The sequence below is a fragment of the Sciurus carolinensis genome, chromosome 16 (genome assembly GCF_902686445.1).
Source record: "Sciurus carolinensis chromosome 16, mSciCar1.2, whole genome shotgun sequence".
NCBI classification, from domain to species: Eukaryota; Metazoa; Chordata; class Mammalia; order Rodentia; family Sciuridae; genus Sciurus; species Sciurus carolinensis.
In genome coordinates this window covers 13,192,286-13,219,984 of record NC_062228.1, presented here as the reverse complement: position 1 = coordinate 13,219,984, position 27,699 = coordinate 13,192,286, and the positions used below count along the sequence as shown (strand labels likewise).

The 27,699-nt window shown below is 36.1% G+C and overlaps 1 protein-coding gene across 1 annotated transcript in view; it reads left to right on the top strand.

Moving 5' to 3' along the window:
* Phlpp2 (PH domain and leucine rich repeat protein phosphatase 2) overlaps positions 1–27,699 on the top strand; it is a 67,273-nt gene that overhangs the window by 12,985 nt on the left and 26,589 nt on the right. Inside the window, exons 3-9 of the mRNA XM_047527131.1 lie at positions 4,401–4,534; positions 14,291–14,481; positions 21,099–21,224; positions 22,547–22,701; positions 25,244–25,390; positions 25,809–26,039; positions 27,338–27,540. Of these exons, the coding sequence (XP_047383087.1) occupies positions 4,401–4,534; positions 14,291–14,481; positions 21,099–21,224; positions 22,547–22,701; positions 25,244–25,390; positions 25,809–26,039; positions 27,338–27,540 (1,187 nt within the window). The remainder of the gene's footprint in view (positions 1–4,400; positions 4,535–14,290; positions 14,482–21,098; positions 21,225–22,546; positions 22,702–25,243; positions 25,391–25,808; positions 26,040–27,337; positions 27,541–27,699) is intronic.

The following is a 27,699-nucleotide window of genomic DNA, read 5'->3' as shown; positions in this document are numbered from 1 at the left end:
ACTGAAGGGTAAAGTCTGGGAGAGTCCCCATTACAGAGCTTCTGTGCCCTGTCCCATTGAATCTGGGTCTGTTACCCGCTGGCACTTCACCAAGCAGGAAGCTCTACTGAATTTCTACAAAGTTTTCATTGGGGCTTCTTTACAAAGCCATGGTTGATTGAATCATTGTCCATGTGACTGAACTCAATATCCAGCTCCTTGGCTCCCTCACCCAGGTCAAGTCATTGCCAGTCCTCAACCCTCTAATCATGTGACTTTTCTTTTGTGACCAGCCCCCATCCTGAGTCACCTTGTCTCTTAGCATAGACTCTGGGGGCTTTTAAGGGACCCTGAACAGCCTAGACGCTGTTCACTAAAGATTTAGAATCTATCTCCAAGGAACCAGGAACAAAGACGAGTCATAATCTTTATTATACAATACTGGTGCATAAAAAATAGTGTATCTTTTAAATGACGTTATATTAGATATTATCAAATAGGGTAATTTTAAAATAACCTTTTTAGGTTTCATGGTATGATTAAGTTGACATATGAAGTGCTTTGAGCTCTCTTCTGCATAAATTATTTCAGCTGTATAAAATAATGTTTGTCTAAAAGAAGATTGGCTTTGTAATGAAACAGATACAAGTTCAAACCCCTGATGTCATTACATCCTACTTGTGTGACTTTCTGAATCTTGGGACTCTCAACCTCATTTTTCTTATTTGCAAAATAGGCAGTTTTGTAATATCTTAAATACCTTCAGCATAGCATCAAGCATAAGTATCTTTATTGTTACCATTTGAATTTTTTATGGTATTGTTGATTTTAACATTTGGAAATTTTATCTTTGTAGGTGGAGAGGAATTGAGTTTTAATCTGAATTTGAGGTAGTAATGCTGCAGAGTTTTTTTTTGGTTAGGTCTTTGATACCATGTGTTACTTCTTGTTTTGCATTTTAACAGCTTGTACTTTTGCTTCCCAACATTAACTAGAACTTTGTGTATGTGTACTTTGTGTGTGTGTGTGTGTGTGTGTGTGTGTGTGTGTGGTGTTGGGCATTGAACTCAGGGCCTTGCACATGCTAGGCAAGTACTCTACCTCTGATTTACATCCTCAACCCAAATGATACTTAGAATGAAATTTACTCTTCTTTTACACGTATCTTAACTACGAGCACTGTTCAGAATAACAGATACAGAAAAATATTACTGTTGGCTCAGAGAGACAGTCTGCTGTTGATAGCATTGCTGCATTGGGTGGCTGATTTGATGAGAAACTATCATAGGTACCTGTATTCAGATTTACATGGACTGTACTAGTATTGCCACTCTAAAGCAGTATTATAAGTAGTTCAACTGCTAAATGTAACTTTTTGTTGCTAGCATTACTTTCTTCTGCATTCTTCTATTTTGCAGTGTATAATTTCTCTTTGATTTGTGAGAAACTTAACAAATAGCTAATTACTAGCCTGTTAAACTTTTGGAACTTTGAAACAAAAAATTGAGTTGTAAACATATTATAGCATTTACCTCCCCAATACTCTACTCTCTTAAGCATATGAGTTTAATGAGTAAGTGGAATTAGTCTCTCCTTTTACTCGTTTTTGTATTTCTTTAAACATGTTTACTCATGCTAAATTAATGAGAGCAGATGTGGAGGTCTCTTTTTTTTTTTTATCATGAGGAAAAATACTCTAAGTAGAAATATATAAAGAGGATTTCCAAAATTTACAGAGCCTTTTTTAGGCCAGGAAATTTGATCATGTAAAATATGTAAATTAGTGTTTCTATTTCTCTAAGTTTTCTGTAGAAAAATAGGAAAATTGAAGAGGCAAGAGTTAGCTTGGAAGTATAATTATTTCTTGGTCCTGAGTATGTGATCATTATATGGAATTATAGTATTTAAACACATTGAAGTTTATTCCTGAAATAGTAGGGTTTAGGTGGAATTTGTATTAGGAAGATGTCTTGGATGTTTCATAGACTCTTTTTCTGTTTTCTCAATAATGGGAATCAAATGCAGAGCCTTGCACATGCTAGGCAGGCATTCTGCCACTGAACTATATCGCCAGACCTTTTTTAGTTTGAGACAAGAGTCTTGCTAAATTGTTCAAGTTAATCTTGAACTTGTATTCCTCCTGCCTCAGCCTCTTGAGTTACCTGGGATATTTTTACTCTATGTTTTACTCAATGTTTTTACTCTAAAAAGCTTATTTTTCACTTCTATTCAACTCAATATTTATTGATCTTTATGGGCTATATTCCCCTTTGGTTCTTTGTAGTTGTTTATTCTGAGTTTACTTCATAGTTTCTGGAACCTAAAAGATTAAAGTGAGTAGCAGATGGTTGTTTTATTTTTGTCTTTTTTGCACATCAGCTTGATTCTGTTCTTCAGTTACCATTTTGATGCAGTTGTTTACATGCAGCTTTGTAGCTTTCCTGTTTCATTATATTTTTTAACTGAAGTCTTGTTGCCAATAGCATTTTATAGTTTTTCAGCTATAAAACACAGGTGTACTTTTTATCTTTTTGCCATGATGGTAAGTATATAATTTTCTTCCAATCAACATAATTCAGTATAGTTCGAATCCTAAAGTTTTTTAGAATTATAATTGTCAAGTTTTTTAGAATTATAATTGTCATATTATTGTGAACACTTTCTACATGCAAGATATTTTGCTGTACACTTTGTTATGCAGTATGTTGATGTTGTAATTAAATAAACTTAATAATTCTTTGAGTTAGATTTTAATTGTATATTCCCATTTTATTGATTAGCTTTTAGTGAGGATGATTCTAGGGGAGTTATTGGGCTATTCACACCTATGAAGCTGGTGGAAATATATAGCATCCCCAAAGTCTACATCTATAGTTGTGTGTGTAACTTCTATGAAAGCAGTTATGGCCAAGTATTACCTTTTATATGTCATAATTTCTCTGCCTTTAAATTTGACCAGAGATTTTCAAAGCATTCTGCAGGGTCTCAGAGATTCTTTAAAGGGATATGTAAGGTCAAAACTATTTTATAGTAAGATAATAATTTTCTTTTTCATTTGCAGCCCCTCATGGGTGTGCTGTGAAACTTTTTAGAGACTGGGACATGATATCTCAACAGAGTGAAGACAGAAGTAGATTTGAGAATTTATCTTTCTTGTATGAAACCAGTAAAGTTACAAAATATCACTTGCTAAACTTATTTATTTATTTATTTCTATTTTTTAATTTTTTTTTTTTTTTGGTTTCCAGAGATTATTGAACTCAGGGTCACTCAACCACTGAGCCACATCCCCAGTCCTATTTTTTGTATTATATTTAGAGACAGGGTCTCACTGAGTTGCTTTGTGCCTTGCTTTTGCTGAGGCTGGCTTTGAATTCTCAATCCTCCTACCTCAGCCTCCTGAGCTGCTAGGTTAACAGGTGTGTACCACTGTGCCCGGCAAACTTTTTTATTTTTGAAAACATATTTTTAAAAATTTAAAAATATTTTTGTTAATGAACTTATTATTTTAGGGCAAATGAATCAATCTTTGGAAATTCTTAATTTTAATTTCTAATTCATTAAATATCAATGGCTTATGCTGCATGTAAACAGAAGCTCTTTGGGGTCCTCAAAGAATATAGAGACAGCTGGGCGTGGTGGTATGTGCCTGAAATCACAGCAACTTGGGAGGCTGCAGCAGGAGGCTCACAAGTTCAAAGCCAGCCTCAGCAACTTAGCGAGGCCCTAAACAACTTAGTAAGACCCTGTCTCAAAATAAGATATAAAAAGGGGTGAGGATGTAATTTAGTGGTTAAGTGTCCCTGGGTTCAATCCTGGGTATTCTTCCTCAGAGAGAGAGAGAGAGACAGAGAGAGAGAGAGAAGAGAGGAGAGAGAGAGGTGAGAGAGAGGAGAGAGAGAGAGACAGAGAGAGAGAGGAGAGAGAGGAGAGGGAGAGAGAGAGAGGAAAGAGAGAGAGAGAGAGAAGAGAGAGGAGAGAGAGGAGGGAGAGAGAGAGGAGAGAGAGAGAGGAAAGAGAGAGAGAAGAGAGAGGAGAGAGAGGAGGGAGAGAGAGGAGAGAGAGAGAGGAAAGAGAGAGAGAAGAGAGAGGAGAGAGAGGAGGGAGAGAGAGGAGAGAGAGAGAGGAAAGAGAGAGAGAAGAGAGAGAGAGGAAAGAGAGAGAGAAGAGAGGAGAGAGAGGAGAGAGAGGAGGGAGAGAGAGAGAGGAAAGAGAGGAAAGAGAGAGAGAGAGACAGGAGAGAGAGAGAGACTCTGACACTAAAAACTTTGAAAACCACATGTTTAGAGTAGTTATATCCTATGATCCTGAAGGAAATCTTGACCTAGAGATATAAAAAATGAGTATATCAAAAGATTAAAAATTTAAATGAAGCATTTTTATTATTTACCAAATGTTTTTCTTTTTAATTGTGTGAACAGGAGACTGGAACCCACTGAACGACCTCTTCAGATTGTTTATGAGTACTTATCCAGGCTGGGATTTGAGGATCCTGTGCGCATACAGGAGGAAGCTACAAATCCTGATCTTGGCTGTATGATTCGATTTTATGGTGGTAAGAGTTTATCAGTGGCTTTGTGAATATGTTCATTACTTTTAAGTTGATTATTTGTGCCTCTGTTTGCCTTTAGCTTTTAAAAAGTATTCTATCAGAAGCTATTTTTGAATCAGTTAACTAGTGTTAAAGACATCCAAGTTATAAGAAAAACAAAGGGTTAGAGAGTGAGGGAAGATTTTAAAGAATTAGCAAAAGTATCTTCCCTTTTTATTTTTTGTTCTTTTTGTTATTTTGTTTTGCCATCTTACTATTTTTATACCTTTACCAGAACTGTAATTGGATCATGCTTTTAGTATGAGTTATTTTTTTAAGCTCCTGGTAAAATCTATGAACTTTTGGATAACTCAGTATTGTTGAGAAGTACAGTGAATATCATATATGACTTGACATCTGATGAATGTCTAATTTGTTTATGGTGAATTCATGGGTTTTAAATCATAGATTTTTGACTGTGTCTTCTCTTCTGTGCATTCCCTACTTGCCAGACTGTTTCTCACATGATCACTTCAACATTAAAGGTAGATTTATTAACATGAGATATATATATATCAATTTTTTTTTAAAATACTGGAGATTAAACCTAGGGATGCTTATCCACTGAGCCACATCCCCAACCCAGGCTCTTACTAGGTTGCTTAGGACCTCACTAAGTTACTGAGGCTGGTCTCAAACTTGTGATCCTCCTGTCTCGTCCTCCTGAGTCATTGTGATTACAGGTGTATACTACCTCACTGGCTAAAATGAGATACTTTTATGAATGTATCCAATTCTACATAACCTACTAATACTGCCACTAAGTAAAATTCATTGAGTGCTGTGTACCTTTATACTCACAAATTATCTAAAGTACTCATTACAGTTACCCTATGCTGTAGGAACTACTAAACTTTTTACAGATCAGAAAGCTGAGGTAGAGAGTTTAAGTATCTTGCTCAGTGTCATATATCTAGCAGGTGACAGACTCATTTGGCTCCTAACAGTTTTGAATTAATATGACCCACTTACCAAACAAGCCAGGATAGTTAATTTATTAATGTATGTAATCATGTGCTAAGACTCTGCTCTCTCCCTCCTTAGGGAATGACTTATTGATTTTTTTTTTTTTTTTTTTTGTACACTTATACTTTTTTTTTCCTTGTTTTTGGTGGGTGTTACTGGGAATTGAACTCAAGAGCACTTAACCACCTGCCACATCCTCAGCCCTTTTTTTTTTTTAAATTTTGAGACAGGGTCTTACTAAGTTTCTGAGGCTAGCTTTGAATTTTTGATCCTCCTGCCTCAACCTCCTGAGCTGCTGTTACAGGCATGTGCCACTGTACCTGGCTATGTATACTTTTTGATGTAACTCTTAAACAATGTGATAAGTCAGTTTTATTAAAGATACTTCACAAAAGATTTTATTTATAATTTGTAGAACTACATGTATGACATGTAGTTCATTAAAACTTGGTTTCGTTTTATTGTATTCCTATTAATTTCTGCCTTTGGGAATGACCTGTGCTGTGTGGTCTTGTTTTTGTTTTTCTTACTTTTACTCCTGTGTAGTGAGCATTCTGACAAGATTTTTTTCCTTTTCTCATTTACCTTTGGCTGCAACATATTAATATTTGATCTGTTATTTTCCTTTTTACTTTATGGTTAACCATTCTGATATGCAGCTATCCTGTATAACAGCCTTTGAGAATTAAACCCAAGGAAGAAATGCTTTTTAAAAAAATTTTTTATAGTTGTAGATGGACAGAATGCCTTTATTTTATTTTATTTTTATGTGGTGCTGAGGATCGAACCCAGTACCTCACTCATGCTAGGCAAGCACTCTACCACTGGGCTACAGCCCCAGCCCCAAGAAATAAGTTTTGAAGTTAATTCTGGAAATAAATCTGTGTTAAGGATTATTATGATTAAAGTCTTAAGTAATTTTTGTGTTTCTTAATTCTTAGAGCACTGTAAGGTCTGGGTTTGTTGTTGTTGTTCCTGTTTTTTGTCACTGGAGATTAAACGCAGAGGTGCTTTACCACTGAGCTACATCCCCAGTCCTTTTTATGTTTTATTTTGAGACAGGGTTTTGCTCAGTTGCTGAGGCTAACCTTGAATTTTCGATCTTCCTGCCTCAGCCTTCTGAGTCTCTGGGATTACAGGTGTGCACACTGCCCCTGGCATAAGGTTTAGCTGTTATCATTGGGGGATCTCTGTCTCTCTGTCTCTGTCTCTGTCTCTCTCTCTTTCTCTTTCTCTCCCTCTCTCCCCATCTCTCCCTCTATTCCTCTTTCCCTCTCCCTCCTTCTCCTTCCCTCTCCCCCACCTCTATTTATGGTGCTGGAATTTGAACCCAGGGCCTTATGTGTGTCACACAAGTGCTGAACCACATTCCCAGCCTAGCCCAGAATTGTCTATATAGCAAATACATTACTGTAAGAAGAAAAGTAACATAGTTCATCTGATATAATTTTTATTTCACAAGCATAGTCTACATTTTATTTAGTTGAGGGAAGAGAATATAAAAGGTTCTGTTTGGTTTGCTGAGCCTTTTCTGGATTATTCACAAGAAGTATAAACATTTCAGACACAATGGATATCAAAATTAGAGCACAAATTATTTCTTAAGTTCGTTTTACAGGTTATCTTTATACTTTTTGATAATGCTCATGATGTTAGTGTTAAATGTATATCACAGCTATATATTTTCATTGAAATGATAATTGAAATATTAGAGCAATTTTGTTGTTGTTGTTCTATAAAGGAAAAATTTCAGTTAAAACCCAGTAGTTCCTCCCCACCCAACTGGACTTCTTCTGAAATGCCATATTGAAACGATACAATTTTTTTTTTTGGTACTGGGGATTGAACCGGAAAGGGCACTTAACCACTGAGCCATATCCCCAGCCCTTTTTTGTTATTTTATTTAGAGATGGTGTCTTGCTGAGTTCTTCATGGCCTCCTGAAGTTGCTGGCTTTGAACTCAAAATCCTCCTGTCTCAGCCTCCCGAGCTGCTGGGATTACATACCTGTGCCATTGTGCCTGGCATGATACAATATTTGTCGTTATGTTATATTACTTATCACTTATTTAATACAATACTTTGCAGTCCTAAAAAGATTGGGGGTGATTTTTTTTTTTTTAAAGTGAAATGGAGTAATTTTCAATATCAGTTAAATGGAAAAGAAAGGTACAGAAGAGTATATATAATATGTTACTTATTATCTAACAAAGATAAGAAAAAAAATATATATATACAGACATATATATATATATAGTTCTTGAATTCTTGAGTGATATGAGAGTGAATGAACAAATGAGGGAGAAAGTTCCAGAAGAGGGAAATATAAGTAAAATCTTTTGGTAGTTTATGGGGGGGGAAATGGTTGCTAGGTTAAAGTTAAATCCAAGAAAAATCACTAAGACTAATTTGAGGAACACAACCCACTTAATGTCATATAACTTGGTTAAAACAAAAACCAACTTGAAATAGTTATATGCTCCTTATCAGTGATTGAACCTGAATTCTTCATTATACATTTTCCTTCTAGAATGAAACTTGAGCCTTAAAACAGCAGTGAACTACTCTTTACTCATTGAGATTTCTTTTTCATTCGGGTGTAGTGCTCAACAGTTGACTTTGGTGCCACTAATTTTCTGCCACCTCTTGACAGATTTAACATGACCAGAATCTTAATATACCCTTAAGAGGATATTCCAGTGGGGTCTACAAAAATACCAGTTTGTAGTACTTACATTTGTTAGTGGTTGGGAGTGTTAGGGAACTTTCTATTAACTTAGAGAAGTTAGTACAATTTGAATAGGAAAATTTAGTTCAGAAAAGAGTTTTTTAGCCAGGTGTAGTAGTGGCTAATGCTTGTAATCTCAACAACTTGGGAGGCTAAGGCAGGAGGATTGCAAATTTCAGGCCAACCTGGGCAACTTAGTGAGACCCTGTCTTAAAAAATAAGTAAATATATAAAAAGTGCTGGAACTGTAGCTCAGTGCTAGAGCACTCCTGGGATCATTCCCCAGTATTGAGGAGAAAAGAAAGTAAGGAAAGTGGTTTTTAAAGTTAATTATTTTTGAAAATTGGCAATATATGCATCTGGTATCCAAACCAAAAGATAGGTAGGTGGGTAGACAGGTGAGTTACTTGTCTATGGGCTCTGTAAAAAATTGCCTCAAAACTTAGTGATTTAAAATAATAATGAATATTTGTTTTTTACTGTCTGTGGACTAGAAACCTAGGAGCAGCTTAGCTGGATGGTTCAGGCTTGGGTCTGATGAGATTATAGCCATCTGAAGGTATGAGTGGGACTAGAAGATTCACTTTCAGTGTGGCTCACTCATAGGGCTATTACAGACCTCTCAGTCCCTGCCAGTTTCTTGTTATATGGACTTCTTCATAGGGCTGTCTGTTTTCACAGCATGGCAGTTAGCATCCTCCAGTGATGATACATACACACATATACCCATACCTACACAACCATGCACACACATGGAGGACTCAGTTTCTTTTTGACAAGTCACTGAGACTTGGACCACTTTCTTTTTTTTAAGAAGTGACTTACTAAATATAGTCCCACTGTAGAGAGGGGAAGGGGAATTAGAAACTAACTTTTTTTTTGCACTGGGGATTGATCCCAGGGACACTTAACCACTGAGCCACATCCCCAGCCCTATTTTGTATTTGATTTAGAGACAGGGTCTCACTGAATTGCTTAGAACCTTGCTAAGTTGCTGAGGCTGGCTTTGAAGTTGAAATCCTCCTGCCTCAGCATCTTGAACCACTGGGATTACAGGCATGTTCCACTGCACCTGGTTAGACTCTAACTTTTGAAGTGAAAGTATTAAAGAATGTGTATGTAGCTTAAAATCATTGCAAAAAGTATTCCTTCCCTTTCACCTGTCTCCTCACCTTTCTCAGTTCATGAATCCAGGAACAACCACAGTTAACCAAAGGAAAGATGTTTTTGAAGTATTCCTTTTGAAGCAAATAGCTTAGGGATCAGCTTTAAATATTTGTGTGTAGACTGTGAGTCAGCTTAGTTAGAATACAGTATTAATGAGGCCAAGGTTGTGAGGGCCTAAGTTCAAACTTGTTAATATTGTGTTCTCTGGTTATAAAAAGTACCCAGTATCCCAGGCAGCCTTTAGGCAAATGTGCCTTATCAGCTGGACTGAAGAGGGAGTTCTGAGGCAGAAGGGAATAGAATGGTGCTGAGTGAAATTCATAATAGAAAGTCACAGAAATGTTTTACACTGAAGTCGAGTGGGTACCATGATCAATCATGGGTATTAACATAGTGCATTAATCAACCTGCTTATTTGTGTAAAAGGAGTAGTGTGGAGGGTGTGATATGCTATGGAAGTTGTAGTTTGGGGACTGCACAGCTTAGGTAGCATAACTGTGTGCCTGAACATTTTTTTTACCATGTTCTCTGCACACGTTGTTTAAAACAGTTTTGTCCAACAAGTATAAAAATAAAGACGGCAGACACAGAAGGACCACATAATATCTTTCCATTTGTTTAAAATTCAAAAACAGGTTAATATCAGCCTTTTTGTTTAGAGATGTGTGGCAATACTACTCTTTCGGTTCAAATCTATTTTCTTTCTCCTTGGTAACAGAATTGTAGTTGGTATGTTATTACCTACCTGGAATCCACGTCATCCCAGCCTGTCTCCAGTTAGTTGTGCACATGTGACAACATTTTCTTCATGGTAGGGAGTGGAATTGATGGGTGCCACTTCTGTACCTGATCCCTAAAACTTCCCATGAGGGCTGGGGATATAGCTCGGTTGGTAGAGTACTTGCCTTGTAAGCACAAGGCCCTGGGTTCGATCCCCAGCACCCCAAAAACAAAAACAACAAAACAACAAAACCTCCCATGAGTGCTTCTCAGTGTTCTTTTCTGGGGGCTAGGATGGCAGTGATTCAAGCAGTATTTGAAATAAAGCGTTTAAACTGCCAGAGCTACCATCAGCTGGAGTTGCTAAATGACAATATTGACTTCTGGTTATTCAGAATACCACGCAGACATAAAAAAATGCCGGTTGTGTTTGAGCCATTATATACTATTTGCCATAGCAGTTTAATACACTGTCATAATATAGGTTGTATATATTTTTGTACAAATGAAAAATAACATAGAGCAAAGAAAGGATTATTATAAAAGTCAGGGGAGTTGCTAATTTGTAGGGTCCAGGGAGGAAGACATTATTCTTATACGTAGAATTTTTGAGTCATTACATACATACATTTTAAATTTTGACTAAATATTCCTAAATTATACTACAAGGCAATGCCAGTATGCACTTTCTGGTGTGCTCATTTGAGAGTACTCATTTCCCTACATATTTGACAACAGCAGGGATCATTGTTAAAGTTAATCTTTGCCCCAAATTGCAAAGTATAGTATCTCGTGTTAATTTGTATATTTTAAACTTTTTTTGTTTAAATGTAGGGGTAACATAGAAAAATGTTCTACCACCTGAATGCAATTACTTTTTGATTATGTATTTTCTTAGTCTTATTTTATATGCATATTTCACATTTAGAATTATTGTGTCCATACATTTTTCCCCTTTTTAATACACTGTGTTTGCTGAGTATGGTGATACACACTTATAATTCCAGCTACTTGGGAGGCTGAGGTAGGAGGATTGCCAGTTCCAGGCTGGTCTGTTTCAAAATAAAATAAAGGACCGGGATGTAGCTCAGTGGTAGAGCACTTGCCTAGCATGCATAAGTCCCTGAGGTTCAATCCCCAACACCACAAAACAAACTAAAAACATTGTGTTTAATTACTTAAGTAAAATATAAATGTAATATTACTATCTGTATATTTTAATTTCTTAAAATCATCTCCCAAAGCCACTAAATGCTTTGTAGATTATTACTATTGATTAGACATGTATCACTTCAGGATTTTCTAACTCTTTTTCCTATATAATGTACATGTGTAGAAATTCATGGATTTTATTTACGTAGATGGTATCAGTTGGTTTTGGTTCTTTGTGCCTTTTTGACCCTGCCCTATGTCTTAGAAATCTTATCAGCATTTAGGTTTCTCTGTCCTTTTCTTTAAGTTACATTGTATTTAATGTAGTGAATATATTATAGACTATGTAACCATATCCTTAACCATAGAAATTTACATTGCTTCCAGTGTTTAGCGTTATAGTAAAATATCTCTTGGTGTACCTATTACTTTGGAGTGGATCTCTATACAGGAAATTGTTGGGTCATAAAATATTCATACTTAAAATATTATTAGTTATTGCTGCAGAACACTTTTCTATCTCATTAGTGTATCAGAGTGCCTCTTTGCCTATAGTATCACCTTTCAGTATTATGCGTTTAAGTTTTTGTTATTCTGATGGAGGAAATGATCTCTCTGTTTTCATTTTTGTTTCCACTATTAATGTGGTTAAGAATTCATATTTTCATTGAATATTTTCTGTGCATATTTTCTATGCATATTTATTTCTTTTTTTAAAATTGAATTAAAGGACTTCAGTATAGCTTCTGAATATACATGTTTTAGATGCTGTATTTGAGACTGAGTTTTCTCCAGCCTATAACTTTTAGTTTCATTTACTATTTTTTATTGTGCAGACATTTAAAATTTTTATTTGGTTGTACTGTTTTTTTCCTTGTGCATTTACATTCTGTCACTGTCCTAGGTTATAAACATATTCTATATTTTATTCCATTACTTTTATGTTATTAAAATTTTGAGATAGGGTTATAACTACTTTTTTCTCTATGGGTAGCTAGTCTTTTCAACAGATTTGTGGAATTAGCCTGCCTGTTTTTTACTGATTTGAAATATCACCTTTATTAAGTTCCTGTATAGGTAAGGATTCATTTTTGGACTCTATTCTGTTGTATTGATCTATTTGCCTTTTTTTATACCAGTACCAAACTGTTTTAACTAATATACATATATGGTATATTTAACTGGTAGGGAAGTTCCCTATTACTGTTCTCTGGAAAATCAGCGAGATCTCCAGAAATTGGGAAGTCTGTGAAGAAGTAATATTTGAGTTGGATCTTTAAGAATGGGCAGAATTTCAAAAAGCAGAAATGAAAAAGGACAGAAGTGGGAGATTAGGAATTTCATTGCATGTTCTGTGAATCATGAATTATTTGAGTCCAGATTGTTTTGGGCCATAAGTGCCCTCTCAGTTTAGACTTCATTTGGCAGATGGTAGCAGGAAGTGATGAAATCTAAGTGATCCAGAGGAAGATTAATCTGGTACCAGTGTGGATCATTCAGGTGTGAATTAATAAGAATCTGAATTAGGGAATGGGAAAGAATCATTTGTATGAGAGATTTAGGTGGAATGATCAGCAAGAGTGTTGGTTGTGTGAAAAAGGGAATTGAGGAAGAGAACCCAAAAGTTAAAGCTGACTCCGATTTTGAGCCTGGATGACTTCAGGAGAGAACAGACCTTGAGTTTTAAGACGGATTTGGTTTGCAGGGATGGTCATGACTTGATTTAGGGATATTTAATTTTAAGTGGTGGTAAACACCCAGTTGGAGGTATCTACGTGAGAGTTGGAAATGTGTTAACTAGTAGGAAATACAGATCTGGGAGAATCAAACTCCCCTAGGAAGGTGGAATTTACACTAGGTGAAAGGGCTGGCTTAGAATTGGAGAAATGACTGAGTCCAGTGTTGACATATAAAGTTTATTGAGTAATATAATTTTGAACCTTTGAAGTAATCTAGCCCATTTCCTCATATTATATATCACATATGGGGAAATACATGGTTAAGTGGGCAAAGTGATGCCTAAACTTATACAATAAGTTGTGTGGGGCTATCTGAAATGCAACCTGGTTTTCCCAACTCCAGGCTTATTGTTTGCATCACCTGGTTCTTCCTGCAGTTCACCTTATTTCTGTGATTTCTGTGTGTGATACTTGTCTGTTTCTGGTACATATGTCTGCCAAGAACTTCATATCTCTTCTGTCCCCATGTGTTGTTTTGGTCACTGTATATCAGTCCTGTAAAGACTTCTGATGGGAAAAAGTGCTTGAAAAAAGAGAAGCTCATGCATATACATGTTGCCTTCTGTGACTGTGATTGGAACAGTTGATTGAAATATCAACCATAAGATTTTCCTCATGAGGAACAGAAAGTTGGAGGATTGTGTACAGAACTAGAGAACCCCCATAATTCTTACTTTTTTCCTTATAGGATAGAATGATATCACTAGTGGCTGTCATTTATTCCATACTTCTTTTGTGCCTAAAATTATTAGTAGTATTATTACATGATCTTTTTTACAAGAACCTTTTGAAGGTAGGGGATTAATAAAATCCAAACTGATGTAAGATGATAAAATCTAAACTATATAAAAGAATTAAGTAAGACTTAGTGAGATTAGGTAGTTCAAAGAAATGACGTGTACCAGGATTTAAACTCAAGTATGTCTCACTCTAAAGTCTGTGATCTTAACCCCTCTGCCTTGCTACCATTCTCTGTGTACATTTGAGAGATGGCTCTTTGAATAAGGGTTAACAATGACATCTGAGATAAAGTCTTGTGCTGTAGACCAAAATTCACTATATTTCCACTGTGTAAGTTCAGTGATGGGTATTATTTAGGACTGAGATCTTATTTTGTATTATCTAAATTGCTTGGTTACTTGCTTCTAAAAATAGCTTGCTGAATGTTGGCACTTAATTTCTTTTTCCCTTTGAGCAGTATACTACTTCAATGATACTGCTCTATACTGAAGTATTGTTTTCTTTTCAGAGAAACCATGCCAGATGGATCATCTGGATCGAATCCTACTGTCTGGCATCTATAATGTACGCAAGGGAAAGACCCAGCTGCATAAGTGGGCTGAACGCCTAGTTGTTCTCTGTGGAACCTGCCTTATTGTTTCCTCAGTGAAGGATTGTCAAACTGGAAAGATGCACATTTTGCCTCTGGTTGGGGGGAAGGTAAGACTCACAAAGATATATTACTGTTCATTGATCATTACGAAAATTAAGGACTGGGGATGTAGCCTATGGGTGAAGCCCTAGATTCAATTCCCAGCATTGTGAAAGAAAGAAAGAAAGAGAGAAAGAGAGAGAGAAAGGAAAAGATAAATTAAGAAAATGTCACATATGCTTTTCATACTTCTTTTCATCTATTTCAAAAATAGTAAATGTGAGCATTGTTAAAGATTCTATCAGGAACTGTCTAGAAGGTTCAGAGGGTATCCATTCCTCAAATCCTCCTGCAGAACCATCTGTCAGAGAAGCCCTGCCTCCACTGCTGTTTATTAGATGTTGTTGCTTGTAACACTGAGGGTATACAGGGAATGCTGACATCAGAAGCTGCTCTTGGAAACTAGAAGTAGCTGCCACCATCCACCACCAAAAGAGATCCTTTCTTGTTTTTTCTTTTACCCCATTAGATTAAAATTCGGAATCTGGGGTAGTTAAAACCCTCAGTTCAGCAGCCAGAGAGGTATGTTCTTTCTTGCATCTGTTCCAGAGTATTCCCCCTCCCAGGAGAGGAGTTCACTTGCTAGTTAGTGACAGATGACCATAAACATAGCTATTAATTATATATTAATAGTTACATATAATTTTATTTCTTCTGTTTTGAAATTTGAATGTCATAACCAATTGAATTTAAGAGGACAAAATGATGTTGTAAAGTCATACTTTTAAACATTCAGTCTGATCCAAGTACACAGCAATATAGGTAATCAATACATGTATTGGAAAGCTAAATATGTGAAAAGACATAGTTGGGCTTAAAAATGTAGTGTAGAAATGTAAAGTGGTTGGTTGGTTTGAATTTGTAGGCCTGCTGGGTTCTGGGTCTGAAAGGTTGGGGTAGCCCAGAAGTTCAGTGCTGTAAGTACCTAGGTCTAAGAGTTCTCTGCTCATCCTGGGAGTTCTGGGACAAGCTTATAGCTTAAAGCAAGTGGCTGAGTTTGTTTTCTTTGTTTGTGAAAGAAAACTAAAATTGAAAAGTGCTGTTAACTACCAGCTAGGCCAAGGATTATTTCTAGCTGTAGTCCTAAAGAGATAGGAGGACTCAGTTGTATGGACTGTGACTAGGAAGTAAACCAAGTCCCTACTGACTCAGTGAAGGAATGTGTATAACTCCATTATTGACCATAAGACAGGAACCCACCACTGGTTCTGGTGGTTCTCGTCTTGGAGACTGAACGACAGTGAGGAAAGTAAGTAAAATTTCTTGAGAGGAAAGAGGCAGGTACGAACAGGTCAGAAATTGATAAAAAGGAATCAGGAGAGATAGTGAGAAAGAGGAAGATAAAATGCTAACCTCCTATTTAAAGCTCCTACACTCCAAAGTCCAAAAAAAATACCTACAAATTTTATGTTAGGGAAGATCTCCACAAATGTAGCAATCAGAAGATACTTCAGGTTGAAATGGTAATAAAGGAACATCCTGAAAAGATTTGAAAGTAAATGTGTATAGGATTTTCTGGGAAATGGGAAAACAAGAAATTATGAAATAAGAATATGCAGCTATGAAGGAGTCAGTAAAAATATTGGAAATGAAAAAACAGTAAAATTTAAAACGTAAGAGGGTAAACTCCAGATAAGAAATTCAAAGAGAGATTTGATTAATAGTAACATAATTATTCTTCATTCTCTCTTTTGTTTACCAGTAGAACAGAATTTTATTCAGACTGGCAGTATGTCCAGGATCAAAAACTGTATCTTTGAGTCTCTTTTGTAGCTAGGGTTGGCTGATGAGATATAAACAAAAATTTCTAGGTGGGACTTTTGGGAAAGCCCATTAAGATGGGGCAGATATGGATGGTGTGACTCTTTGCCCTACCCTGTCTTCCTTTGTAGCACATGTTCTCAGTTTTGGAGGTATGGTGGTTGAGGTGACATGAGCTTGCAAGCGTATGCTGTGTGTGGCTATCTGGAAAGTAGAAGGAGGCTGAGTCCTTGATGGCATTATGGAGCTGCTGTACCAATCCTGGACTGACTTCCTCCCCTGTTTTAAGCCACTGTTTTATCACAGAATGTAATTAACTGATAAACTAAGGAATTCCACAAACCAGTCAATCAACAACAACCAGAACCTAAAGAAAGGCTGTGGTATACATGTAATAGAAGTTCCAGAGAAAAGCGCAGAAAGAAGGGAGAAGTGATAGCTGAGAAAATAATGATTGCAAAATTTATTTTTTAATTTTCTTTTTTGTAGTATTGGTTATTGAACCCAGAACGTTTTGCATACTAGGCAAGTGCTCTACCACTGAGCTATATTCCCTGCCCTTTTTAGTTTTTTTTTTTTTTTTTGAGACAGGATCTTGCTAAGTTGCCCTGGCTGACCTCAAACTTATAATCCTTCTGTCTCAGCCTCTAGTTGCTGGCAGAGGTGTGTGCTACTACGCCCAATGTGATAGCAGATTTTCTCAAAACAATGATAAACATGAGTGTTCAGATTAAAAGTATACTGAATACAAGTAAGTTACTTAAAAATAAATCTCTATTTGAACACATTGCATAACATTAGGGATAGGAGCAAATCAAAAACTTCCAGAGAAAGCTAGGCTTATTACACACTTATAGTCTCAGTTACATGGGAGACTGAGTGGAAGGATCACTTGAACCCAGGAGTTTAAGGCCGTCCTGGGTAACATAGCAAGACCCTATCTCAAATACAAACAAATTCCAGAAGCTTTCGCTGAGAAAAGGTTGCCTACAACAGGTGACAGACTGACAAAAACTGTCTATCAAAAATAGGTACTAGAAGATTATTTGCAAAATTGCTACAAAAAAATAAACATGAATACATATCTTAGTCTTTTCTTTCTCTTCTTTCTTACTTTTTTATGTTGGTGTTGGGGATTGAACCCAGGACCTTGTGCGTGCTAGGCAAGTGTTCTACCACTAAGCAACATCCCTACCCTCTTGACCTATATCTTATACTCAAATTATATTACAAGGATCAAGACTATATAGTACATTTTCAGACATACAATTAAGCTGGCATATTGTCACTGGAAGAACTACTAAAAGTTATACTTCCAAACTTTATTCCCTAAGAAAAATAAAAATAAATAAAATAATAATGGAAAGTAAATTCAAAGGGAAGGTTATAAATTATAAGAAACAATAACGAGTATAGACATTGATAAAGTATGGTGGCAAATTTAATTAGATATTGATTAGAAAAAGTTCAAAAATTATATTTATTATATAAAGTCAAAGTACCTTGAACAAGATAACAAGATGTGGCAGTGTGCTCAATAAATAAAGTGACGCTGCCTTGGGGTAAAATAATAGAAACACCAAATAATTTAAACTTTATTAGAAAAGTTGCAAACATGAATTTAAAAATTTTAAGAGTAGCCAGGTGCACAGTGGCACATGCCTGTAATCCCAGTGACTTGGGAGACTAAAGAAGGAGGATCGAGAGTTCAAAGCCAGCCTCAGCAAGAGTGGGCCACTAAGCAACTCAGTGAGATCCTGTCTCTAAATAAAATACAAAATAATTTAAGGGTAGTCACTAAAAGGGGAAAAGAGAATATAGAAAACAAACTGTAAAACAAGGCAGAAGGAATTAGGAGAAAGGAGCAAAATAGTGTGGTAAATTGTCACAGTTAACGGAGGAAATAAATCCAAATATGTCAGTAGTCATGTTAATTGTGATTGTCAGGTTATGTTATTTATAATTCTACTGTTTGCTGTTTATAAGAGACATACTTAACGCCCACTCTTTGGAGGTTGAAAATGAAGTGATGAGCAAATATTTACTAGTCAAATAGCAAGCAATAGAAAATTAGTATGGTTATATTTTATATTAATGTCATATGAAGCTTATTTATGAAAGTTTGTATGCAACAAAGGACTTTTATTCAGAATATATAAAAAAAACTTTTGCAATTAAGTAGTAAAAAGAATAACAACCCACTAATGAATGGGCAAAAAAGATTTGAACAGACCCTTTACCAAAGAAGATATGTTGACAGTAAACACCTGAAAAACATCAACATCATTAGTCATTAGGGAAATGAAAATGAAAATCACAGTGAGATACTATATACCTCTAGATTGGCTAAAATTAAAAGACTAATGAACTCCAAGTTTGTCAAAGCTGTGAAGCAACTGGAACATTTGTACATCATTGGTGGAAATAAAATTACTTGGGGAAAACAGCTTGTTCCTTTCTTGTAAAATTAAACATAAGTGTTTCAGATGACCCAGCAATTCTGCTCCTGTTATTTGCCCAAGGGAAATGAATGAATGTCCTTATAAAGACTTGTAAGTGAAGTTCATAGCAACTTTACTTAAAATAGCCCCAAATAGAAACAACCCAAGTTGTCATTAGCTGATGAATTGATGGATAAATGTGATATATCCATACAGTGGAATACTGCTCAGCAGTAAAAAGGAGTGAGCTGCTGACACTCAAGGACAGAGATGAATCTGGATAACATTATTCTAAGTGGAAAAAGTCAGACACAAAAGTCCATTTATTATGATTCTATTTATGCGACATTCTGAAAAAGGTTAAAAACTATAGTGAATGAAAATAGATCAGTGACTATAGGGAGGGGATTGGCAAAGGACACATAAGGGGGTTATACACTTATTTTATAAAAACTCATCAGACAGTTTACTTAGAATCAGTGAATTAAAAAATAAATCAGTGAATTTTATTTTAGGTAAATTACACTTCAATAAAATAGAATTCCCCCCAAAATCTGAGTGAACAAAACATTAATAGGGATAAAGAGACTAACCACAAAATGATGAAAGGAACATTTCACTGTGTATATTTAATAATTTCAAAGTTGTACATATATAACAATATGGTCTCATATAATACAAAATTAATTATACAGAGATATTGACAACTTAACTTGTAATGGGAGATTTATCAGCCTTTCTTACTATTTGGCATTATTTGATTCTATGTACTTTACTGTGTGAAACATCCCATAATAAAGTATTTGAAAGAAAAAGATTATTCTAGAAAATGATCTATTCTTCATTTCAATAAGGATCCTTTGTTTTGACACACTTACTCAATGGCAGTGATTTATTAGTAATGAAAAATGGTTATGTTGTGATTATCACAATTGAATCTTAGGAAAATTATTTAATTTCAGTGAGTCTTTTTAATATGACTTTGGTTCAGAGTGTTTTGTGTTTCTGCCATTTGGTTCAGTCTTTAGTTGGCACCAGAACCCTAATGATTTACAAGTATAACTTGTAAATTCCCAGCTGATTTGTCAAAATTCAGTAGCTATGGCATATTAAAGTAAGATGCCATTGGTTCTGTAAAGATGTAAATGGTTCTGTAACTATAAAAAAAGTATCCTTATCAAAGCTGTATAGGTTGGGTTATTGGAGATTGGAGAGAGTTTCTTTACAGAGCTGTTTTTGTGCTGTGAATTCCTACCACCACCCCAAATTGGGATGGGGAGAGGTTCTTGCCTCTTCTCAAGCCTAGTGAAAGAGGTGTCAGTGGGACTCAAGAGAGCTTGACTAGGGTCTTCTGCAGTAAGGGGACATAGTTTACTGGTGTCCTGTCTTCTGACTTTGAAGTGTTGAGAACAAGAGATGTGTTACCTAGCTACTGACAGAGCAAAAGCGCAGCGATTTGTGTATTCCTTCAGTTACAGGGGTGGGGGGTGGGAAGAAGAAGCAGGAAAGCTGGGAGCGGAAGAGGGAGGAAAGGACAAAAGAGGAGGAGAGGAAGGTGAGGAGAGTGCACGTGAGAGAACAGGAGCGCACAGCACACAGGCTTGTCTCATAGATGCTTAGACTGATAAAACTATCACCTCAGTCAAGAAACCCTTCACTCCTTAGCCTTTGCCACTCAGTGCCTCCCCCAGCCCTATGAAAATATGAATCACTTTCTGTCTTTATAGATTTACCAATTCTGGACATTGCATATGAATGGAATAAAAAATATATGGTTCTTTGTTCACTTAAGATGTTGTTTTTAAAGGTCATTGGTACTGTAGCATGTATCAATATTTGTTGTGTTTATGGCCAAATGATATTCTATTTTATGGATATGACACATTGTGTTTATGTATTAACTGATTGATGGACATTTGGATTGTTTCTACTTTTTAGCTATTGTGAATAATGCTGATATGAATATTCATGTACAAGTTTCTGTGTGGACATGTTATCAGTTTTCTTGGATATCAGTGTAAAAGTGGAATTACGTGGTCTATAATGACCCTGTGTTTAATATTCAGAGGAATTGCCAGACTGTTTTCCAAAGCAGCTACACCATTTTATGTTCCCACCATTAGTATATGAGAATTCCAGTTTCTCCACATCCTTACAAGTACTTATGCCACATGTTTTTATCTGTGTTTTTAATTTTAGCCATCCTAGTGGATGTGAACTGGTATCTCATTTTATATTTCCCGGGGTGGCTAATGATGTTGATTATCATTTCATGTACTTATTGACTATTTTTAGATCTTCTTTGGAGAAAAATCTGTTCAGATCTTTTTTTCCATTTTAAAAAGTTGGGTTTGTTACTACCTTTTGCTTTTTGACTAGGATACTTTTCAGTGGTTCTGGTTTTCTCTCCTCCTCTTCTTCAGATAGAAGAAGTGAAACGCCGGCAGCACTCCCTTGCATTCAGTTCAGCTGGAGCCCAAGCTCAGACCTATCATGTCAGCTTTGAGACTTTGGCTGAGTACCAGAGATGGCAACGGCAAGCATCTAAGGTGATAAGTCCTTAAACATCCTGATGTGAAGATAAGAATGTAGAAGCCCAATAGAAGTGTATTTTTGAAACTGATCTTAGGCCACAAACAGCAAATTATAACTCTTAATTTTATTTCTAGGTATTTCTTAGCATATATTGAATAAAATAATGGAATCCCACCAGGTCTTTAACTTATTATTTATGTTTGCTCAGTACAAAAAGACTGTCAAATGTGTTTTCAAGTGCATTTACCTCTGTACTGTCTCTGCAAGGCAGGCCTTGGAAGCAATTATGACATAACAAGATTTGACCCCAGAAAGAATTGAGACATGATGAGATTTACATGACTTTCAATCAGTTGTAGTAGTCGTGGGTTGATGGAAATACTCCCTAACTTGTAGCCCAGTGCTTCTTGGTCTCAACATATTTAGAACAGGCTTGATGAACCACTTCAAATTAGAACTTAATGATGGGGCAATGACCTGTAATTCTATCACAAATCATTATTGTTATATGCTGAGCCTTTGAGCATAATTTTTGCCTTTTAAAGATTTTAAAGATGAAAGATCAACTACTATAAAAGTGTACGGTGATTTCCAAACTCTCTGGTTTGAGAATTTGCAGAAATTTGCATAAGGTATTGTATAGTACAGTGACATGCCATCAAAACATGAGTGACTTTTCTAGTGATATATTGTTTGTTTGGATTCATTTTCATAATGCATATTTTGGTAGCAGTTTATTTCTATAATAAGAAATAAAAACCTTGTTTTGGTTTTATTAAAGTTTTTTGTTGTATTGATTATAAAATATGCTCTGAGTAGAAGTGGCTTTCATTTAACATAGCTATTTTATTCTTCTGCCCTTTTAAAGAGAAGTTAATGAATGATTTTTGAGCATCTTTGGCATCTTTGGCAGTGTGCTATGCTTGGTTATTTAACTTTTTACTCTCCCAACAGATGATGAAACTGCTAGTAAGCAGCAGAATCAGTATGGCTCCAGAAGGCCTTTTCACACTGTTTCTCAAAGTTTTGTACAGTTACCTTGAATCATTTTAATGTTACTTCTTGTGTGAAATGCTAACCTTCCATCTTTTTGATTTGTATTTTTTTAACCCTTTACTTGTAGAGACTTCACAGTTTATTCCTTGTTTTTCAAGCAGCTTATGGTTAGATAAAAGTAAAAATTAACAGATTTTATAAGTGAATAATTGAATCTTGTTACCTTTTTTTCTTTCCTGCTCTTTAGTCAGTACCTTTTGTATAAATACCATTCTGTCCTGTATTAGATGATAGACATCCAGTACTAACTCAGAAGGCTCTTCTCTTGGACCTTATTTAGGTGGTGTCCCAGCGAATCAGTACTGTGGATCTCTCATGTTACAGCCTTGAGGAGGTTCCTGAACATCTTTTCTACAGTCAAGATATCACCTACCTCAATTTGCGACACAACTTCATGCAATTAGAGAGACCAGGAGGCCTCGACACACTCTACAAGTATGTGGAGAATAGGTTCCAAAGGTCAATGTGTTAGAACTATATTATAATCAATATCTTAGTGGTCCAAAGCTCTAAGTGAGCATGCTTGTGTTAATCCATTTTTAATTTCTCATAACAAAATAACTAAAGTTGGATAATGTATAAAGAAAAGAGGCTGGGGCTGGGGAGATAGCTCAGTTGGTAGAGTGCTTGACTTGTAAGCACAAGGCCCTGGGTTCGATCCCCAGCACCCCACCCAAAAAAAAAAAAAAAAAAAAAAAAAAAAAGAAAAGAGGCTTAAGTCCAAGATCAGGCAGCTTTGTCTGTGAGGGCCCCTCTGGCTGCATCACATTATGGCAGATGACATCATGGTGGAAGCCCATGTAAGAGGGCCAGACAGGAATTCAGGGGGTCAGGATAACTCTTTTATGATAATCCATTCTATGTGGAAGCTAACTTACTCCATGAAAATAACATTAATCCCTTCCAAGGGTAGCACCCCTCATGACATAATTACTTCCCACTAGGTCTCACCTCTTAAAGTCTGCTACTTCTCAGTTCTACCACACTGGGACCAAGCTTCTAGCATATGAAACTTTGGGGGACAAACCATGTCCAAACCATAGCAGTTACCATCATGTGTTTGTGGATACACATACACATATATGTGTGCATATATATAATTTTTAAATTTCTACTCCATTTTGAAGAGGAAGGAACATTTTTTCACATAATTCTTCCACCTTTCTCTTCCTCCCCATAAAACAGAAGGTAGATGCAAATGTTCTGTTATTGAGGCAACAATGAATTATCATTGATTTGGATAATCTTTTTATATAAGTTATTGACAATGGTGCATGAGCTGCAACCATGGTAAGTTGAGAGATTCAGTGTATGGAAAGTTTTGAATGAAAAGTGTCAAACTTAATTGACTTCAAGCAGACAGGCCTAATTTCAGGAATTCCTGAAGGAGGACTTTATCTTTCCTCTATCTGCTATTGCCAGCTCTCCTCAGTGATGAAACCTCTCTTAGTATTCTAACAAAGGAGCCATTTCAACTCTACAGGCCTATAACATATATATTTTTCCATCTCTTTTGTTAGAGTATATACCTTCATTCCTACCTTTTATTCATCCAGCTTCATTCTTCCACTGAAAATTGGAGGACTGAAAGCTGAACATGGTGGTGCATATCCCAGCTACTCGAAAGTCTGAGGCAGAAGGATCACTTGAATTTATGAATTTGAGACCATCTTGGATGACATAGACTCCATCTGAAAAAAAAACAAAACCAAAAACCAAAAAACAATAACCTAAACCCAAACAAACAAACAATGGATAACTGTGAATAAATATTTGGTATAAGTGATTGTCTGGGGTTTGGTGGGGAAGGGAGAAATTCTGATCAGAAATTCTGAAGACTGGCTTACTGGTAGAGTCCTTGCCTAGCATGTGCCATGCTGGGTTCAATCCCCAGTACTGCAATTGATAGATAGATATAAATTAATTCTGGAGTCAAGGCACCAAATCAAAGGAATAATCAGCAGTCAGGTTCATGTCATCTGGAAGTCAAGTTGGGGATATGAATGAAGAGCATTGGAATGAGGTCCCAAGGATTTAGATCAAGAAGTAGGTGATAGGTCTTCATCATAAAGAACACCTCAACCTTGTCATCTTGTACTCTGTAATAACAAAGTGATACTCCCATGTTCCCAGAGTGACTCCTATGGATCCACTTTATGATGATGCTAACTCTTAACTTCCACAGACAAAATAGAAGCACTAAAAATTCATTTTGCATATCATACCACATTACAGTAAAATACTTGTCATGTATGTATTTTTAAACTCAACTGGTCCATACCTTTCAAGTGACGTTTGAACCAATATAATTTCAGTATTAAAAAAGAAGTTGTTTGTAATGGGATTTGATCTATGTATTTGTTAGCTATTCTTTTTTTTTTTTTTTTTTTTTTGCGGTACTGGGGATTGAACCCAGGGCCTTGTGCTTGCAAGGCAAGCACTCTACCAACTGAGCTATATCCCCAGCCCTGTTAGCTATTCTTGTATCTGTGAGTTGGTTAATTTTTTAAGACTTTGGTAGAGTACATGTAGAAATTTAATAACACAAGATTTCAAGGATATCAGGTGTGACTTCATACAACAGAATTGCTCCAGCATGAGCTGTTCTTCAAGAGTTTCTGCCTTTTGTTTTGTAGGACTGGGAATAGAAGCCAGGGCCCAGCACATGCCAGGCAAGTGCTCTACCGCTGAGCTACGTCCCCCGCCCTAGATTTTCTGCCTTTTATGGAAAAGAGATTCTTGTCACTCTAGACCTGGTTTCCTTGATTAGCATGGACTGCACATTAGTCCTTTTAGTATCCTCTGCCCACACACTTGGCATGTAGTGAGTGCTCAGTAAATATTTTTGGAACAAATTTTGGGATGGACATTTAAAACAGATCATTTAAAATAGATCATCAAAGGCCACTGATGTCCCTTGTAAGATATATGACAGATTTATTGAAATGTAGTATGAATTTTTGCCTTTGCTCTTTAGATTTTCTCAACTGAAGGGCCTGAACTTGTCCCATAATAAACTTGGGTTGTTTCCTGTATTGCTGTGTGAGATTTCTACCCTGACTGAGCTCAACCTTTCCTGTAATGGGTTTCACGACCTGCCAAGTGAGATTGGCAGTCTGCTAAAGTAAGTGTCTGACTTTTACTAGATTCTTTTTCTCCCTCGTAAAATAAGGAACTTGTCTGGCATTTTGAGTGGTGGAGGTAGAACTCTTGAGTGCTGGCAGTGAAATAAGTCTTGGAGTTATTAGGGTTCTAGTCAGCCGCAGTGTTTAGTGCCAGAGATCTCCGTGACTAGCGATCTCCATGACTGAAGTACCAGTCCCAGTACTTCAACCACAGAAATCCTAACTCCAATGTCAAAAGTTTCATCTTTGGAAGTAATATCTAAATCATGTATTAAGTTACTGTATGTTGAGAGTTAGGAAGTTTTATCATTTTTGGATTGATAACAAGTGAAGGACTTAAGTCAGAATTCATAGCTCTAGTTCTGTCCCTTTGAATGAAATCTTTCCTGAAGTAGATTGTTTTTTCCCCCTCCGCAGTCTTCAAACCCTCTCTCTCGATGGCAATTTTCTGACTACTTTACCTGAAGAATTGGGAAATCTGCAACAACTTTCCTCCCTCGGAATTTCCTTCAACAACTTTAGTCATATTCCTGAGGTTTATGAGAAACTCATAATGGTAGATAAAATGGTTATGGCAGGAAATTGCCTAGAAGTCTTGAATTTAGGGGTGCTGAACAGGATGAGCCATATCAAGCATGTGGATTTAAGGTGAGGTTTTTCTTTACCAGAGCTTCTTTATTTTGACTCCAGTGGACCTGTATCTCTTCTCTTTATAAAGACTTCTTTAAAATATTGGGATTTTAGAACACTGTAGAAATAGATATTTTCCAAGTTGTTGTAAAACTTAATTTATCACCCACTAGCAGAGAGATTAAGAGTCAAGTAGGTGGACCACGTGATAGGCATCATCAAATTGCTTTTGACAGAGGTGGTTCTGACTTACCCTTCCAGGAATATTTTATGAGAATTTTAGATATTTCACATCCTTATCTATATTGAATTTTAATTGTCTTTTTCCTTATTGTCAGTAGAAGGTGGGAAATAGTATTTTGTTTTAATAAGCATTTATTTACTTGGGTGAGGTTGAGCATGTTTCTTATATGCATATTATTAGTAGTTTATAATTTTCTATAAACAACCATTTTCTTCTGTTGAATCATTGAATTTCTTCTTGATAGCATTGTATTATAAATGAAATGTTCAAGGTTTCACTACTAAGAAATTTTTATATAAGTTTTATTTTCTAGTTATAATCTTTTCCTAAAGGAACGTGGTAAAAGATACCTGAGTGTTCTATTATTTACAGGGAATCATTAATGTGCCTTGTAAAAATGTAGCAAGAAGAATTATTGAAATACAGAATTACTGAAATACAGAAAATGAGAACAGGTCCATGTGCTTTAAGTTATATACTTGCATAGAAAAGAACTGAGAAGCCCTTTTCTAGAGTTTATCTTTTTTTGGATTATGGAGGACTTTTTTTCCTGTAGTGTTTATTGGTAGATTGTAATTATATATAATAGCAGAATTTATTGTTACATATTCATACATGTACACAGTGTAATAATGTAATTTGGTCAGCATGGTTTAGAGTTTGCCTTTGAACCCTTCTGTGTACGTAGTGTCATGTGAGTCTTAGTACTACAGAGCAGACACAGCAACAGGAGGACAGATAGCTGCTCCCTTTCATGACTACTTAGCTACCCAATTGCTGAGAAGCATATTCATCATCTTGTTCTTTGCTTCCACTTAACCTTAGTTGGTATTCGGGTGTGTTGACCTGTTTGTGGATATGGCTTGGTTTTTCCTTCTCTCTATTAAATTTGTGTGTTTGCCAGTCTGGATTGTCTAACTTAGCTGTACCTTGAGCTCTTTGTTTAGAAACCATCTGTGGTTATTTTTGTAGTACCTTGCAAAATGAGACAAATAGTGAAATTCCTAGTTGGTTTAGGAAGGAGAAGGGGACTTTCATATTTCTGATTATTTCCTTATTTTTGAATATTAAGGATGAATTACTTGAAAACCATGGTCATTGAAAATCTGGAGGGAAATAGACACATCACTCACATGGATTTGCGGGACAATCAGCTGACTGACTTGGATCTTAGCTCTTTATGTAGCTTGGAGCAGCTGCATTGTGAGCGGAACCAGCTGAGGGAGCTGACACTTAGTGGCTTCTCCCTTCGAACTCTGTACGCCAGTTCGAACAGTGAGTTCTCTCTCTAACCTCTTGTTTTTTTTCCTTCATCTCTTGTCTGAACTTTCTAAGAACAATGGTGTCTGTGGTCCTCAGTCACTCTGCAGAATAGAATTTGTGGCTCATTGAAGCTTAGCTTTATTTTTTAATTTTGTGTTCATGAAAAGACAT